We start from the raw sequence: 13965 nt of genomic DNA on the forward strand, positions 1-13965 counted from the left end.
TATGCAGCAGCAGTCGCAGCAACAGCACCTGATGCAGATGCAGATGCAGCCCATGATGCCTCCCTACTACCCCAACAACGTCACCACCGATCACATTCAACAGGTATACATGGCTATGCACCAAATCAACCCTTCACCGGAACAACCACCTCATTTATTTACTTTTTATTTAATTTGAATAAAATATCTACAATACGGATTGTAGACAAAGGACAACACACAGCATCATCATCGTCTCATGCCAACAGCAATAGTTTTTCTTCCTTTTTTTTTCCCATCATATATATACATGCTACCTTTTTAGCATATAGTACCATTTTTGTGGTGCTTTAATGTTTTCTCTTCTTTATGTTTCTGCTTATTATTCCTTCTCGTCACTTTCCGGTTACTGCATTGCATTGCCAGATATCCTTGAATACTTTTTCACCTCCGCTTTAAAGAATGCAATACGATTGTTATATGCAAAATATTTTTATTTGAATTAATATGTGGTACGCACAAATTAGTACACAATACATTACTTAATTGGTGAATTTATGTAACTATAATATATCAAACAAAGGTTATACCCGTTGACAACATGTAACTTTATATTTTTCTTATTGCTTCGCATTTGTCATGGTAAAGAAGTTTGCACCTTAATACTGTTAAGTTTAACAAATGTTAATAATGATGGTTGTCATCAACATTTGGTATTTTTTTTTATTAACACCAAGAATGGTACAAATAACATTTTTTTTAATTGTTGGTGCTTTTTTGATGTAATTAATCATGTGCTTTGACATATTTTCATCTGCCGGTTTTGACATTACTTTTGTTATATCATTGTACAGTTATGATTTTATTTGAATATATTATTTGTACACTAAAATCAGTTACTAAAATCAACTACTAATGTATTTATATATAAATATATATAATTTAATTTATTTTTAATGTATATTTATATTCTCACATGTATTTTATACTGATGGTTGATTTTAGTACTTGTATTACCCATTAAAAAATACATAAATTAGTTGGTAATTAAAAATTTGTTTAAAAAAACAAAATCGTCATTAATAGATTAAGTTGAACTTAGGTTTCAATACTATACCTCACCTAAGATGTCATCGTATTGCATGCCACAATTTCATTAAATCTTATTTGAAGTTAAGACATCAGAAAAATAATATTTACACACCGCCTTGTAATATACTTTAATGTACGTCTAACCTTTTTCTTCTTCTTTGGTGGAAAAAGTACCCATATTTTTAATTTTTATATTTATTATATTCACTTTTATATATTAAAAAAAATATAGTATAAGAGTGTGCATACAACCCATCTCTTAAAAAGAATTTTTATATGTTATTATTTTCCCTGCTCTATTATTATGAAATCGTTATCATTATTGACTTCTTCTCGATAACCATTCCCCCCTCCCCTCTTAACTAATGCAGTATCTAGATGAGAACAAGTCCTTGATTCTGAAGATTGTTGAAAGCCAGAATTCTGGGAAGCTGAGCGAATGCGCCGAGTAAGAATTACTCTCTTTGAATACTTTCATTGGGTTTCTCACGTCTTATATAGAAAAGTATTTTTTTAGCATAATAAAAAACTTTACAAATTTATTTTTCTGTCAACTATTCGAGTTTTACGGATAAGCGTAATTAAATATTTAAATATGACAATATTGTCCTGTTAACAACACATAAATAATTCTTTTCACGTATTATTAAAAAAGCTATCTCAAAATGAATACATTTAGTTAATTAATTTATATTATCAATACACTCAAGTTAAATTCTAATCTTATTGTTAGGTATTTATTAAACATATAGTAGACATATTTTTAAATAAGTTTCTCATGTTCCTTTGTGAATAATATATATAAACACAAATTTAAATAATATCATTGTTCTCTATACTCTTCTGTAATAATTCCATATAAAGATGTACTTATCTTTATTAAAAAGTTAAAATATAGGATTTTTTTTTTACCGGTATATAATATGCCAGTAGCACATGAAAATATTCAGACACAATATAATGGTGAATGTCCTTATTGCCAACCAGACATGTAAGTAATATTGAAGCATTTACTCAGCGGTGGAGTAAAAAGTAATTTAAAGTTATTGTACCACCTATTTCAGTATTTTGTCATCATATGAACTTTATTGTATGACATGATGAGTGAGAAATAATAACACTGTGGTTGATTTATTATTGTCCTGATGAAAGCATAGATAATAGAAACCTACAAATATTTGTGCATCAATCTTGATAATAAATTTTCGATTTCTGTTTTAGCATCTAGATCCACTGTTTCACCTGCAGGCCAATAAGTTTGTTTACTGTATGGTAATAAGCTTTTTAAACCAACTTTTACTTGTACAGTATTTAAGTCATTTATCTGCTGAAATAACTGTTAAAAATTTAAATTTATATTAAAAATATATAATTTATTAATCATCAATGACAAATTCTTAATTCTAATTCAAATTATTTTTAATTTGTCAGATTATAAAATACTGTAACTCAAAAATATAAAAATGTGTAAATAATATATAATATTAGAATAAACCTCTAAAAAGTTTTTTTATTTATATAAAATAAAAAAATTTAAAATTATCAGAATTTCCTAAATCAGTATTTACTTCATAAATATCTTTTTTAATTATTATATAAATCGTCCCTGACTTTATGGTTTAGATTAATTAGTAAAATATTGCATGTTGAGACAATTTATACTTAAATTTGGTAATTTAAAAATATATAAATCGTCCTAACTATTGTGTTTTCGTAAATGACTATAAATCATTTCAAAATAAAAAGAGTAATGTGTAAAAGTTAAAAACATAGAACGTTGAGACAATGTATACCTTACTCAACAACATGAGACTATTTAAAGTAAAATGTGGATAAGTGATAATAATAAATAAAATAATAAATTAGCAAACTTTTAAAATGTACCTAGTGAGTACTAAAATAATAAAGTATAGCATAATTTAAAATAACAAAAGAAGTTAGTATCTATCATTTTAAATTAGTTTTTAATTTAAATTATATCTCTTAAAATTTCCACTTCACATTTATTTTAGTATACATTACACTCGTTTATTTATAGACTTATTATCTATCTTCATAAATTGTCCTTAAAGTCTTCAGATTTGTAACATACACATAAATTATCTCAAGGCCTTGATAAGGCATAAATCGTTCTAAGTTGTTGAGGATTAGAGCAAGGCATAAAACACCTCAGAGTTTGATGTTTCTAACTTTTACATGTTACTCTCTCTATTCTAAGACGATTTATAGTCATTTACGAAAACACAATATTCTAAAATGATTTACATGCTTTTGGATTACTAAGTTTAAGCATAAATTGTCCCGCAATATTTAACTAGTTAACCTAAATCACAAAATTTGGGACGATTTATGTAATAATAAAAAAGAATATTTACGTACGTAGTAGAAACTGATTTAGGATATTTTAATAATTTTGAATCTTTTTATTTTATATAAGTAAAAAATTTCTTCTAAAATTATATTACAAAGTTTATATTGCTAACAAAATTAATTTTAAAAGATATTAATGATAAATAAATTCTCAAAATATTAAAACGTAACAAAAATAATTTTAATATTTTGTTTTCAAACATGATGAAAATTATACTTTTATTCTTATAACTTGGTAATTTTAATTTACATGAATTGGTATTGCAAATGACCAATTTTAAAAAAAAAAAAGAATAGAGAAAAGTCTAGTGATGAAACTTTTCTCTAGTTTTTTGCATTTTTTTTTTGTAAAATGCTTATCCAAATTTTTTCACAATAATTTGGATCAAATGTACTATTTGTCAAATATAAAATTTATTTGTTATTTATAAAAGATATTATTTTAATTTTTGTTATGATTTTAAATTTGTTAGAATTTATTTATTATTTGTATTTTTTAAAATTATTTTTATTAATAACATAAATTATTAGATATTATTTTAATAGTTTATCGTATTATTGCCATATGATTATTTATTATTTATTATTACATTAAAGCGTGTGACAGGTTTTTCCTACCATTGATCGATGCTTTTATTAAATTACCATGAGCTAAGTAGTTACCTCAAAGTCATTTTGTCTAATCAGATATTTAAATCAACTTTGGAGTTTCCATCCAAGGTTTTGCAGTTTTTCTATATAAAGTAATATACCTAAAAAGGAACGAATCATCTCGATTGTTAAAAAAATTGAAAGTGTAAAGTGTGATTTTTAATTTTTTATTATTTTTTTTATATTTATTTTTTATCTCACTTATAAAATTAATGGTAAAAAAATACACTTTACTCTCTCAATTATTAAAAAACATTGAGAAGATTCATTTCCTACCTAAAACACCGCAATTTTTTAATTATTATTTTTTTCCTAAGAAAAAAAAGTTGAAAAGCATGATGACTTGGTGGAAAATTTGTTTCTTTTTTTAAATATATAGCTACTATAATTTACTTGTTAAACACAATGACAACCCTCTTTTTGGCAATGCATAATGAATTTTGTTTTATATATATATATATATCAAATTAGCTGACTCATTTTTTTCATCACTATTGAGTAGAACACACCATTTAGAATTAACTAAGTTCTATATCTTAACGAAGAATGAAATAAAAAGAGCAATTCTTTAAAATGTATGGGAAAAAAGAAGATAGAAATGGCAGAGGATATCTTCTAAGAAATATCAAAATTTTAGATCTTGTAACCAAAAAAAAAAAGAAAGCTTGTTTGGCCAGAGATAGAAAACATGAAGCATTATTGCATATTTGCATGCAATAATGATGTTTCCCTAACACATACATATTGAGGTCTCCTAGTTGTGTAGTAATGTCAGATGCTGGTTCCTTTTCTGTTCCTCATTCCTGTGGTACTATACAATAAAAAGTTTATCATCATATTGACATTTTTTTTCAATTTTCAGGAATCAATCTAGGCTTCAGAGAAATCTTATGTACCTAGCTGCAATTGCTGATTCTCAACCCCAACAACCTCCTGCCATGCCGGCTCATCAGGTACATCCCCCTTTTTCTTTATTAATTTTTTTTTTTAGTTTTCCTGGTTGTTGATCAATTTAGTAACTTTAATTGCACTTTTTGGAAGGGTTATTAATTTCATTTTACCCTTTTATCTTCTAATTTTTAAGAATAGGTTATTAATCGATCCGCTTAAACTTGTTAAATGTGCAGATTGAAATGTGGTTATAGAGTTATTTTTTTCAGAAAAAAATTTATCAATATATCAGAAAAAAAATCACATATAAATATATTTTAGTAAAAAATACTATTGAAATTTAAACCCATCAAATAGTTAAAACTAATTACAATTAAAACCATTAGATTATATTAGATTTTTTAAGTTTTTAAATACCTATCTCGTATATAAGGAGAAATTTAGGCATCATAAAAAATATCCTTCAAAATTTTAGGGGTCCAAGGCCAATACTTTTCTCCCTCTTTTAATATGCCCCTGACTGTAATAAATAATTATGCTAATTTTTTACTTATTATCTTGTTGTATATGTTCAATTAGGTTTAATTATTTGTTGTTTTTTATAATTTTATTAAATTTATTATTAAGTTTTTATATTTATCTTTTTTAATTGAATTTTATAATTAGGTCATTGACAATATAAAATAAATTAAAAATTTTTATAATTAAAAATTTCATTAGATCTTTAACTATATATTTTTTATAAGGAATATTTTGTTAATTTTAATATTTTTAATACAAATTTAATTATAAAATTAAAAACAGTCTGGAGATTTAATTAAAAAAAATATAAAAACTTAATTTTAAATTTGGTACAACTATAAAAACTAACAAAATAATTAAACTATTCTATAATTAGAATCAATTCTACAAAAACAAAACACATGCTAATTAACCATGTTGGATCAAACTGTTGCAGTACCCCTCTAGCGGGATTATGCAGCAGGGATCACACTACATGCAAGCTCAACAACAACAACAACAACAATTAATGGCTGCAAGATCCTCACTCTTGTATGCACAACAACCTTTCTCACTGCTTCAACAACAACAACAACTTGGTGTGACCTCTTCCTCAACTGCAAGTCCAGCTCTTCACATGTTGCAAAGCCCCGAAGCTTCCATGGCTTCCGGAGGGCTCCCGGATTTTGGACGTGGTTCGACTGGCGAAGGCTTGGTGGGCGGCGGTAGGGGACTCCTTGTTGGCATTGGGAGTTCTTCAGCTGAGGGGAATTCTGGTGATGATGGAAACTAATTAACGCTATAAATCAGTAATTAGCTTATTAATGTGGTAATTTCATTATTAATAAGTCGTGAAGCTTGTTGTTCAAGTAATTAGAATTCGGTATCTGCATAAACTAATGTAATGTGTGACAAATTATTATTGGTTGGGTAATTATATATATGGTGTGTTAGCACATTTTGGGTTGGGGAGAATTAGGCAATGAATTGAATGAATTGTTTTGCTTTATAAACAACAATTCATTGCCTTGAATGTTTATTTTTAGAGTAGTACTAATAATAGTAGCAATGTGCATGTTTTTCTTCTTGTGTAAATTAAGTGCCTGTTTAAATATCTTGTAATTTATTGTGTGTTTAGTGTTCAGTTTTAAATAGGAAAGTTCTCTGGTAGATTTTTATTATAATTTTTGTTGGTAATTATTTTGGTAGAAATACGTACATTTTCTTTTATCATTTTGCACATATATCCTTCATTTTATTATTTTATTTTTTTTATAAATTTTTTTATAGAGATTGAGTTAAGAATAACAAAAAATAAAAAGTTACATCATCAATTAAGAAGCAAAATCAGATTCTATGCATAACTAAAAGGAGTACTTTCTAGGTATGCTATATAAAGCTTAATTAGTAATTATTTAAAATTTTGATCAACATATATCTCTTTCTAACCATTTAAATCAAGTACTAGTATAATTGGGTCTCAAAATGAATTTTCAAAAAAATGCATGAGAATTTGAAAATTTTTATTTTTATTTTTTATTTTTTTATTATTTTTTGAATGATTTATTTATTTAATTTTTACATCACACCAGGGTTCTGAAAACCAAACCCATCATCAAATCATTCTAGCTACTAATTTAATGGTTTATTAGCTCAATCGATTTGACTGTGGTTCAATCGAAAAAATCGTTTTATTCTAACAATTAATTAACAACAGCAATGTTTATAACAATAAAGTACATTTATGATTTATATCTCTATCTTTATGCATAAGAGTCTGATCTGAATAATAAATTGATAATGGAATGGTTAACAACAAATAGTATAATACACATGATTACTTAAAATATCTACCTACATAGAGTTATTTAAATGTTATTGGTATTGAAAACAATGTCATATTGCACAAACATTTGACTAGCTAGGCCTCGGGCATGTAGAAGATAACATAAAACTAAAGAAGCAATTCATCACCGAAGGCATAAAAAAATTGGTGAGCTTCTGATCTGGGAGGGAATACAGTGTGAATATGTGGTAATAGCATAAACTAATAGATTTGCCCAAGTGGCTTAAGTAATCAGGCAGTAACAATAGCAATTATTCATAGATTAATAATAATTATTCAACCCTCACAGATTATCTAACAATACTTATTCAACAATTATTGTTATTAAAAAAAATAAAAAATACGTAGAAGCTAGAAGTATAGAACAGAACAGAATAGAGCAAAGCAGATCCAGGAGAAGTAGCGCTGACCAGTGGAACAGAGATGGCGTCGGCGACGGTGGAACAGAGTTCGCGACGGAGGTAGGAGGCGATCCCGGCGACTGTGCTTCACTGCAACCCACAACAAAGTTCAGCCAATAACAGCAGCGAAATTCAACCAATAACAACAGCAAAATTCAACAATTAATTAACAATTATTCAATCCATAACAACTTTACAGATTTTTTAACAGTAATTAATTAATTATTCAACAATTAAGAAAAACCTAAAGCTAGAAGCATAAAAGTATAAAACAGAGGGAGAATCGGTGAACAAAACTGACCGGTGCAACCGAGCTGATGCTGGCGACGGTGGAACAGAGGTGCGCAACGGAGACATGAGGTGAGTCTGGCGACGCTGCATGATCGCAATTGTAATCTTCGAGGCTCCAACTTGCGACGGTGGTAGGAGCAGTCCAGCGGCTGGACGGAAGTGACAGAGACAGCTCGCCGACGGTGAGAGGAAGGACTAGTTCGAGGGTGAGGGAGGGAGAGGGAGTGCTGCGCCGTTGTGTCTTGTGTGGAGCAACGGTTAGCGGGTTACTTGAGTTAGGGTTGCTGGGTTAAATGGAAAAGCCAAATGGCGGCGTTTTGGTAAAATTTCATAAACCCGCCGGTTCACGGTTAGGTTTGACCGATCAGTCCCGGCCAGTTTGGTGGTCTGATTCGATTTTTAGAACATTGATAAATTATAAATGTACTTTGTTGTTATAAACCTTGCTGGTGTTAATTAATGGTTAGAATAAAACAGTTTTTTCGGTTGAACCACAATTAAACAGATTGAACTAATAAATTATTAAACTAGTAATTAAATCGGTTCGATTTTTAGAACCTTGGCTAAATGTAATCTATTAATCTTAGGTCAGATTTTGTTTGTGCTTTTTTTGACCCAACATATAATGGGTAAATTTCAATTGGAAGAAAAATCGACAATTCTTTGCCAAAGGAAAATGAAAAATTAACACTTCAATAGTATTTGGTTTAGTTTTTGGGATAAGTAGTATTCAGTCAAATTCTTACAAAAAAAAAAAATAAGTATTCAGCAAAATTTTTTTAAAAAAGTAGTACTTAGATTAAACAAAAAAAGATTAACTTAAAAAAGTTTAGTCTTTTAGAATTATTTTTAGAGGAAGTATAAGGGGCTAATAAAATATTTGTACAATGTGTACAATGGAGGTTTAGAGATGTCCGATTCAGTATTAGAGATATAACCATTAGTGGTACCTTTTTCCATTAGCGTAAACTTTTAGAATGAGTGGTATCATGACATGGTATTAGAGCTCTAGATTCGAAAAGTCAAGAGTTCAATCCTTGGTGAATCCCAAAATTAGTTTAAGCTTTTGAAATGAATAGTTTTATGACATGCAATGTTTATTATCTCTAGTACTCGGATGGTTATTCTGGATATTATGAGTAATGTTTATTTTATAACTCATATAACCCATTATACACATTGTACAAATATTTTATTGACTCTCTAGCAAGAATCTTATTTTTAATCTATTTTTTTCGCAAATTAATCTACTTTTTTTACAAATATTCCGGTGGCTCCCAATTCGATACAAAAATGTCTAGTCTAATGTGGATTTGACGCAGCCGAGGCCTTGGATTAATGGTAGCATCACCTACCTCATTGGGAGCTGCATCCAAGTTCGAATCCTCAATGAGGAATAAAAAAAAAAAAGCAACAATGTGGAACGATTTGTAATACACGAAAATTTGAAATCTTCTGACCCCAAAAAAATTGCTTTGGAATCTCAATGCTATTATTACTGATTCCTTTCCAAGTGGTTATAAACTTAAAAAGCTGTACATACCTAACTACCTAAGCATGCTGCATGTTAAGTGCAAGTTTTGCAATAAAAGATACATACACCTCCACAATCCGTCTAGTAGATTGAACTCTAATAAATAGTGAAAATATGGGTTAGTACAAGATTGGAGCAATAGAGTTTATGGCATGCAGAAGTTAATGAAAGAATCTCTTGCGACATCTAACAGAACCAAGCTCCTCATACTCAGACTTAGTTACACACATTGCTTCAAAATCTGGACTTGACGCCAACAGAGATCCTCCACGCCAAACACCTAGTATGGGACTACAACACAAAAACGAGTTAGTTTATGGAAACTTCACTTCTCCCAACATCAATGAAACAAAACTAATTAGGGAACGGGTTTTACTCTTCTTGAGTAGTTATCTTCACATGATAGTCATCGGGAACTAGTGGTCGGAGCTCCTTCTCTCTACATCGTCGATTGTCGATAATTTAAACACGGGGAAGCAAAGTGCACAAAAATTATGTTATCATGGAACAAGGTATAGTGGATAAGACAAAGAACTTACAATCTCTCAGAAAACTGAGGAAACAGTGTGCTTCCGCCCGTTAAAATTATGCTGCCAAAAGGAAAATCGCATAGATAGATTGCAAGATGAAACAGAGAATCAACATGTAAATAACCAACCATAAACAGAACCATCAGAGTAAATGGTTTGAATTAAAAACCTTTCATAGAGTACAGGGTGGAGATGTGGATGGCACGAATTGACAGCTCGAACAATACATTCTGCTAGCCCAGCTTCATTCATACCTGCAAAACTGTTTTTATTAGTATTTTCAGAGAACACAGGATGATAATAAGAAGCAAAGACCCAAGTAGACTAATATCATTCTTTGTTTTTGTCATTGGTATCTAAACTATATTTCTAGGAACCGGACTATCCTCATTTAGATTAACTTGATAAACTCAATACTCAAACAAGGAGTGTTGTGTATGAATACAAACCCAAATTGGCAGGTTGGAAGATCATCTCAGGGACAAGAAACCGTTCATTTGTCAAGTCAAATTCCTACAAATAATAAAATGAAAGCAGGAAAATCAAACAACTGAAATAAACGTCTCGTACTAAAAGAAACGCGCCTACAAATACATTTTTCGATAGATCAATTCTGTTTCGGTCTTGAGGCATCTAAGCAATTTCCAAGCGGTTCATATTCCCCTTTGTTTCCTCTGGAAGAGGAGGAAAGCCACAAGTGCAATCCTTCAAGGCAAGATAGTTGTGTATTCGCTCTGGATGCTTAACAAAACCCTTGGTGTATGTGATACCATCGGGAATCACATATGTGCCCCTGAAGAGATTTTCTTTTCCACTTTCCCTATTTAGAAAAAAAAAAAGTGAAGACAGAAAAAAAGAAAAATGCACCACATAAAAGCATCTAGGCAAAAGGATTGTTATGAATACTAAACCTTACCACCTATTTGGTAAGTGGTAACTAAATTGAATCCATCCTAAAACTGATTTACCTTTTTACTTGAAACTAAATAATATCATAGAGAAACACCACACGGATTCAATTCCTTCAAACAACCCAATATCAAACTAGACTCATCTGGGTATGATTTGCAAATCAAGTATTCAAGGATTTCAATTCTTGATGGATTCAACGCAACATAGTGATTCAATCTATTTTCATACTCATTACAAACCACATATTGAATTCAAATATCTAAATTTTTTTCACCATACTATTAGTATCCAGACCCCATTACCAGCAATTGACTAGTCAAGCACATGAAATTGTGGCTACCTCTACCAGCAGTTCATTTAGAAAAATATTAATACAATGTCATGAAGATTCAACAAGTTGATTCCAAACACACACCCCTTTGCACTAATGCATGCTAAATGCTAAAGAAAACAAAGCATTTCGGGTACCTGGCAAGGCGGAGATCGCGCGGCACATCAAAGGAGACGAAACAGAGCTTCTCTTTGACATCGTCAATGAGGAAGGTCTCCTCCATCACATTAACAGACCGAAACGAAACAAGCTCCTTCAGGTAATTAGTAAGCGCCTTCCCACCCAAATCGATTCTCTTAACACCATAATTCAGCGTGAAATTCTGAAACACAGGCAAAGCATGAGTGAAAGAGAACCCGCAATCAACAACGAGGCTGCACTGGGCCCGAGACACAAGCCCGTTGGGCCTGCGGCTTGCTTTGTACAGGTGCACCAGCGAGGGGGAATCGGCCACGTACAGTGCCCTAAAATTGAAATATTCGAAAATGAGCTCGTCCAGTGAGCGCTGAATGGAGGGAAGAGTGAACAAGGGTTCAGTGATGAGAAGGGAGGACTGAGTTGGGTTTATGCGCAGGATTGACGAGAAGAGGTGCGACCAGATTTCTCGTTGCAGATCGGAGTTTATTAGGTATCCGCGGTCCAAGGGGCGCCGGACGGCGGCGGAGGTGAAGTCCAGCTCGGCGGCAGTGGAATCGGTGGAAGTAGTTGTGGTGTGAAGAGGGTGTGGGTGAAGCCATTTTTTGGAGGAGGGGGAGCGGTAGAGGCAGTTAGGGAGAATGACGGCGGGGTCGTGTTCAACGCCGAAGCCGGCTTTGATGAGGCCGCCGCCGTTGTATAGAACAACAACGTTGGTGGAGGACATGGTGGTGGTTATGGTGAAGTCACGTGCAGTGCCAACTTGTGTGTCCTTTTCTCATGATTGTGCTTCGGTACAGCATCGTTCAAGGTTCACATGTTCAGTTCATACTTCATAAGTAGTTCAGCGGTGGAGCTTCTTGCTAAGGAGATGCCAGTGGAGAGACCTATTCCGCTATTCGGACCAGCTCAATCGCATCATGTCTGATTCCAGAAGGTACTACCAAGGTCAGGTAGTGGCAGCCATGGAAGCAAGCTTCTTGGTGCGATGTCTCCAAGGTTCTAAGAACCGGACCGGTCATCAAACCGTTTTAGTCACTAATTTATTGATTTACTAGTCCAATCGGTCTAACTGTGGTTCAACCAGAAAAACCGTTCCATAATAAAATAATAAATAATTATAAATAAACATCCTAAATATCTTTCAAATTTAAAACCCTACGTAAAATATCACCAACTAAATGTAATTAATCATCAAAATATGCAATAACTTGCTGCAAATTTGTTGACAATTAACATAATTATATTCCGTTAAAAATAGCTTGATTGAATTACAATGCACAAGTTAAAGATAGAGAATATTGTCTTAATATAGCTAAGTCAAAAAGTAAAACAAAAAATGATAGTGTTGCACAATAAACAAACAACAGAGCCGGAAACAAACACGCAACACAACAGAGGCTGAAACAAAAACACAACAAAGCCTGAAACAAAAAGAATCCAACACGGAGGAGGGGTAGCAAGTCGGCAGAGATCAAGAACAGGGACAGTGCAACCAAACAATGAAAACAGAATTTTGTTTATATAACAAAACAATCAAAACATGAATCATACAATCACTAATTGCAAATTTTTTCTTCATAAGAACAGAACAATGAAAACATGAAGCGTATAATAAATCAAAAGATCACCAATTGCAAATCTTTTAATAAGAACAGAAGTTAGAACAGTGAAAAATGAAGAAAGATTAGTAGTTTTCAACCCAATTTTAACAAACCTCATCACAAAGATTAACAACAAAAAAAAGCAATGAAGGAACAGTGAATCAATAACATAGGCAGTGCAAATTCAAGACACTTTAATAAAATTTAACTACAGAAACAGACAGTAAAGCAGTAATAGAGTTATCAATTTAAAATTTATCATCAAATACATTCAGTGAGCAAAACCAATCAACCAAGTACTGACTGGGCATTCGAAAAAAAAAAATCAAAAGAACATTTAAATCACAGCAAAAACACAACAACAATAGGAACATTTAAAACAAAGCAACCCAAAAAAAAAGTTCTAAAAATCACCATTGCTGAAAACAATGATTTGATCCGTGTATGCTCAAAAAATTAAAAGCTAAGCTTACAGGAAAGTGAAGAATACCAAAACCAAAGAACCTTCATCACAGCTTAAATCAAGAACAGAAAATCACAACAAAAACAAAAAAAAAATTAAAAGTAACAGAAGAACAATAGAACAGCAACACAAGAACAATTAGCAAACAACAAAAACAACAACAAAGCCTTATCCCACTAAGTGAGGTCGGCTACATGAATCAAACGACGCCATTGTGCTCTGTCATGTATCATGTCTACAGAGAGACCGTTTACATGTAGATCTCGTTTGACCACCTCATGGATGGTCTTCTTAGGTCTTCCTCTGCCTTTCGCTCTTTGTCCATCTTCCATCTCATCCACCCTCCTGACTGGATGTTCTATCGGTCTTCTTCTCAAATGTCCAAATCACCTGAGACGCAATTCAACTATCTTTTCCACAATGGGTGTTACTCT

General features: G+C 31.4%; 1 protein-coding gene, 1 long non-coding RNA gene and 1 pseudogene across 3 annotated transcripts; 1 reads left to right on the forward strand and 2 right to left on the reverse strand.

Moving 5' to 3' along the window:
- The first annotated feature begins 6 nt into the window (after positions 1-6).
- On the forward strand, positions 7-6610 carry LOC107465789 (GRF1-interacting factor 1-like). Its single transcript, XM_016084765.3, has 4 exons — positions 7-103; positions 1443-1519; positions 4955-5045; positions 5942-6610. Exons 1-4 carry the CDS (start codon positions 32-34, stop codon positions 6275-6277), a joined length of 576 nt encoding a protein of 191 aa, XP_015940251.1. The 5' UTR covers positions 7-31; the 3' UTR covers positions 6278-6610.
- LOC107465790 (uncharacterized) lies at positions 6125-8410 on the reverse strand. Of its 2 annotated transcripts, XR_001587500.3 has the most exons (3): positions 8033-8385; positions 7741-7821; positions 6125-6257 (listed from the first exon to the last, which is right to left on the reverse strand). It is a non-coding gene; the product is annotated as an uncharacterized LOC107465790 (long non-coding RNA). The 2 variants fall into 2 exon arrangements; XR_001587498.3 differs by lacking the exon at positions 6125-6257 and having other exon boundaries at positions 7559-7821; positions 8033-8410.
- Positions 8411-9494: 1084 nt separating this feature from the next.
- Positions 9495-13965, reverse strand: part of LOC107465787 (actin-related protein 6-like) — a 7846-nt pseudogene continuing 3375 nt past the window's right edge.

This window comes from Arachis duranensis, chromosome 9 (genome assembly GCF_000817695.3).
Source record: "Arachis duranensis cultivar V14167 chromosome 9, aradu.V14167.gnm2.J7QH, whole genome shotgun sequence".
In the NCBI taxonomy this organism is placed as follows: domain Eukaryota; kingdom Viridiplantae; phylum Streptophyta; class Magnoliopsida; order Fabales; family Fabaceae; genus Arachis; species Arachis duranensis.

What these genes read in the sequence shown, in the direction of transcription:
- LOC107465789 (XM_016084765.3), top strand. Translation starts at nt 32, where the DNA reads ATGCAGATGCAGATGCAGCCCATGATGCCTCCCTACTACCCCAACAAC. An exon ending in CCACCGATCACATTCAACAG is followed by an intron (nt 104 to 1,442) that starts GTATACATGGCT and finishes TAACTAATGCAG; the next exon opens with TATCTAGATGAGAACAAGTC. An exon ending in AAGCTGAGCGAATGCGCCGA is followed by an intron (nt 1,520 to 4,954) that starts GTAAGAATTACT and finishes TTCAATTTTCAG; the next exon opens with GAATCAATCTAGGCTTCAGA.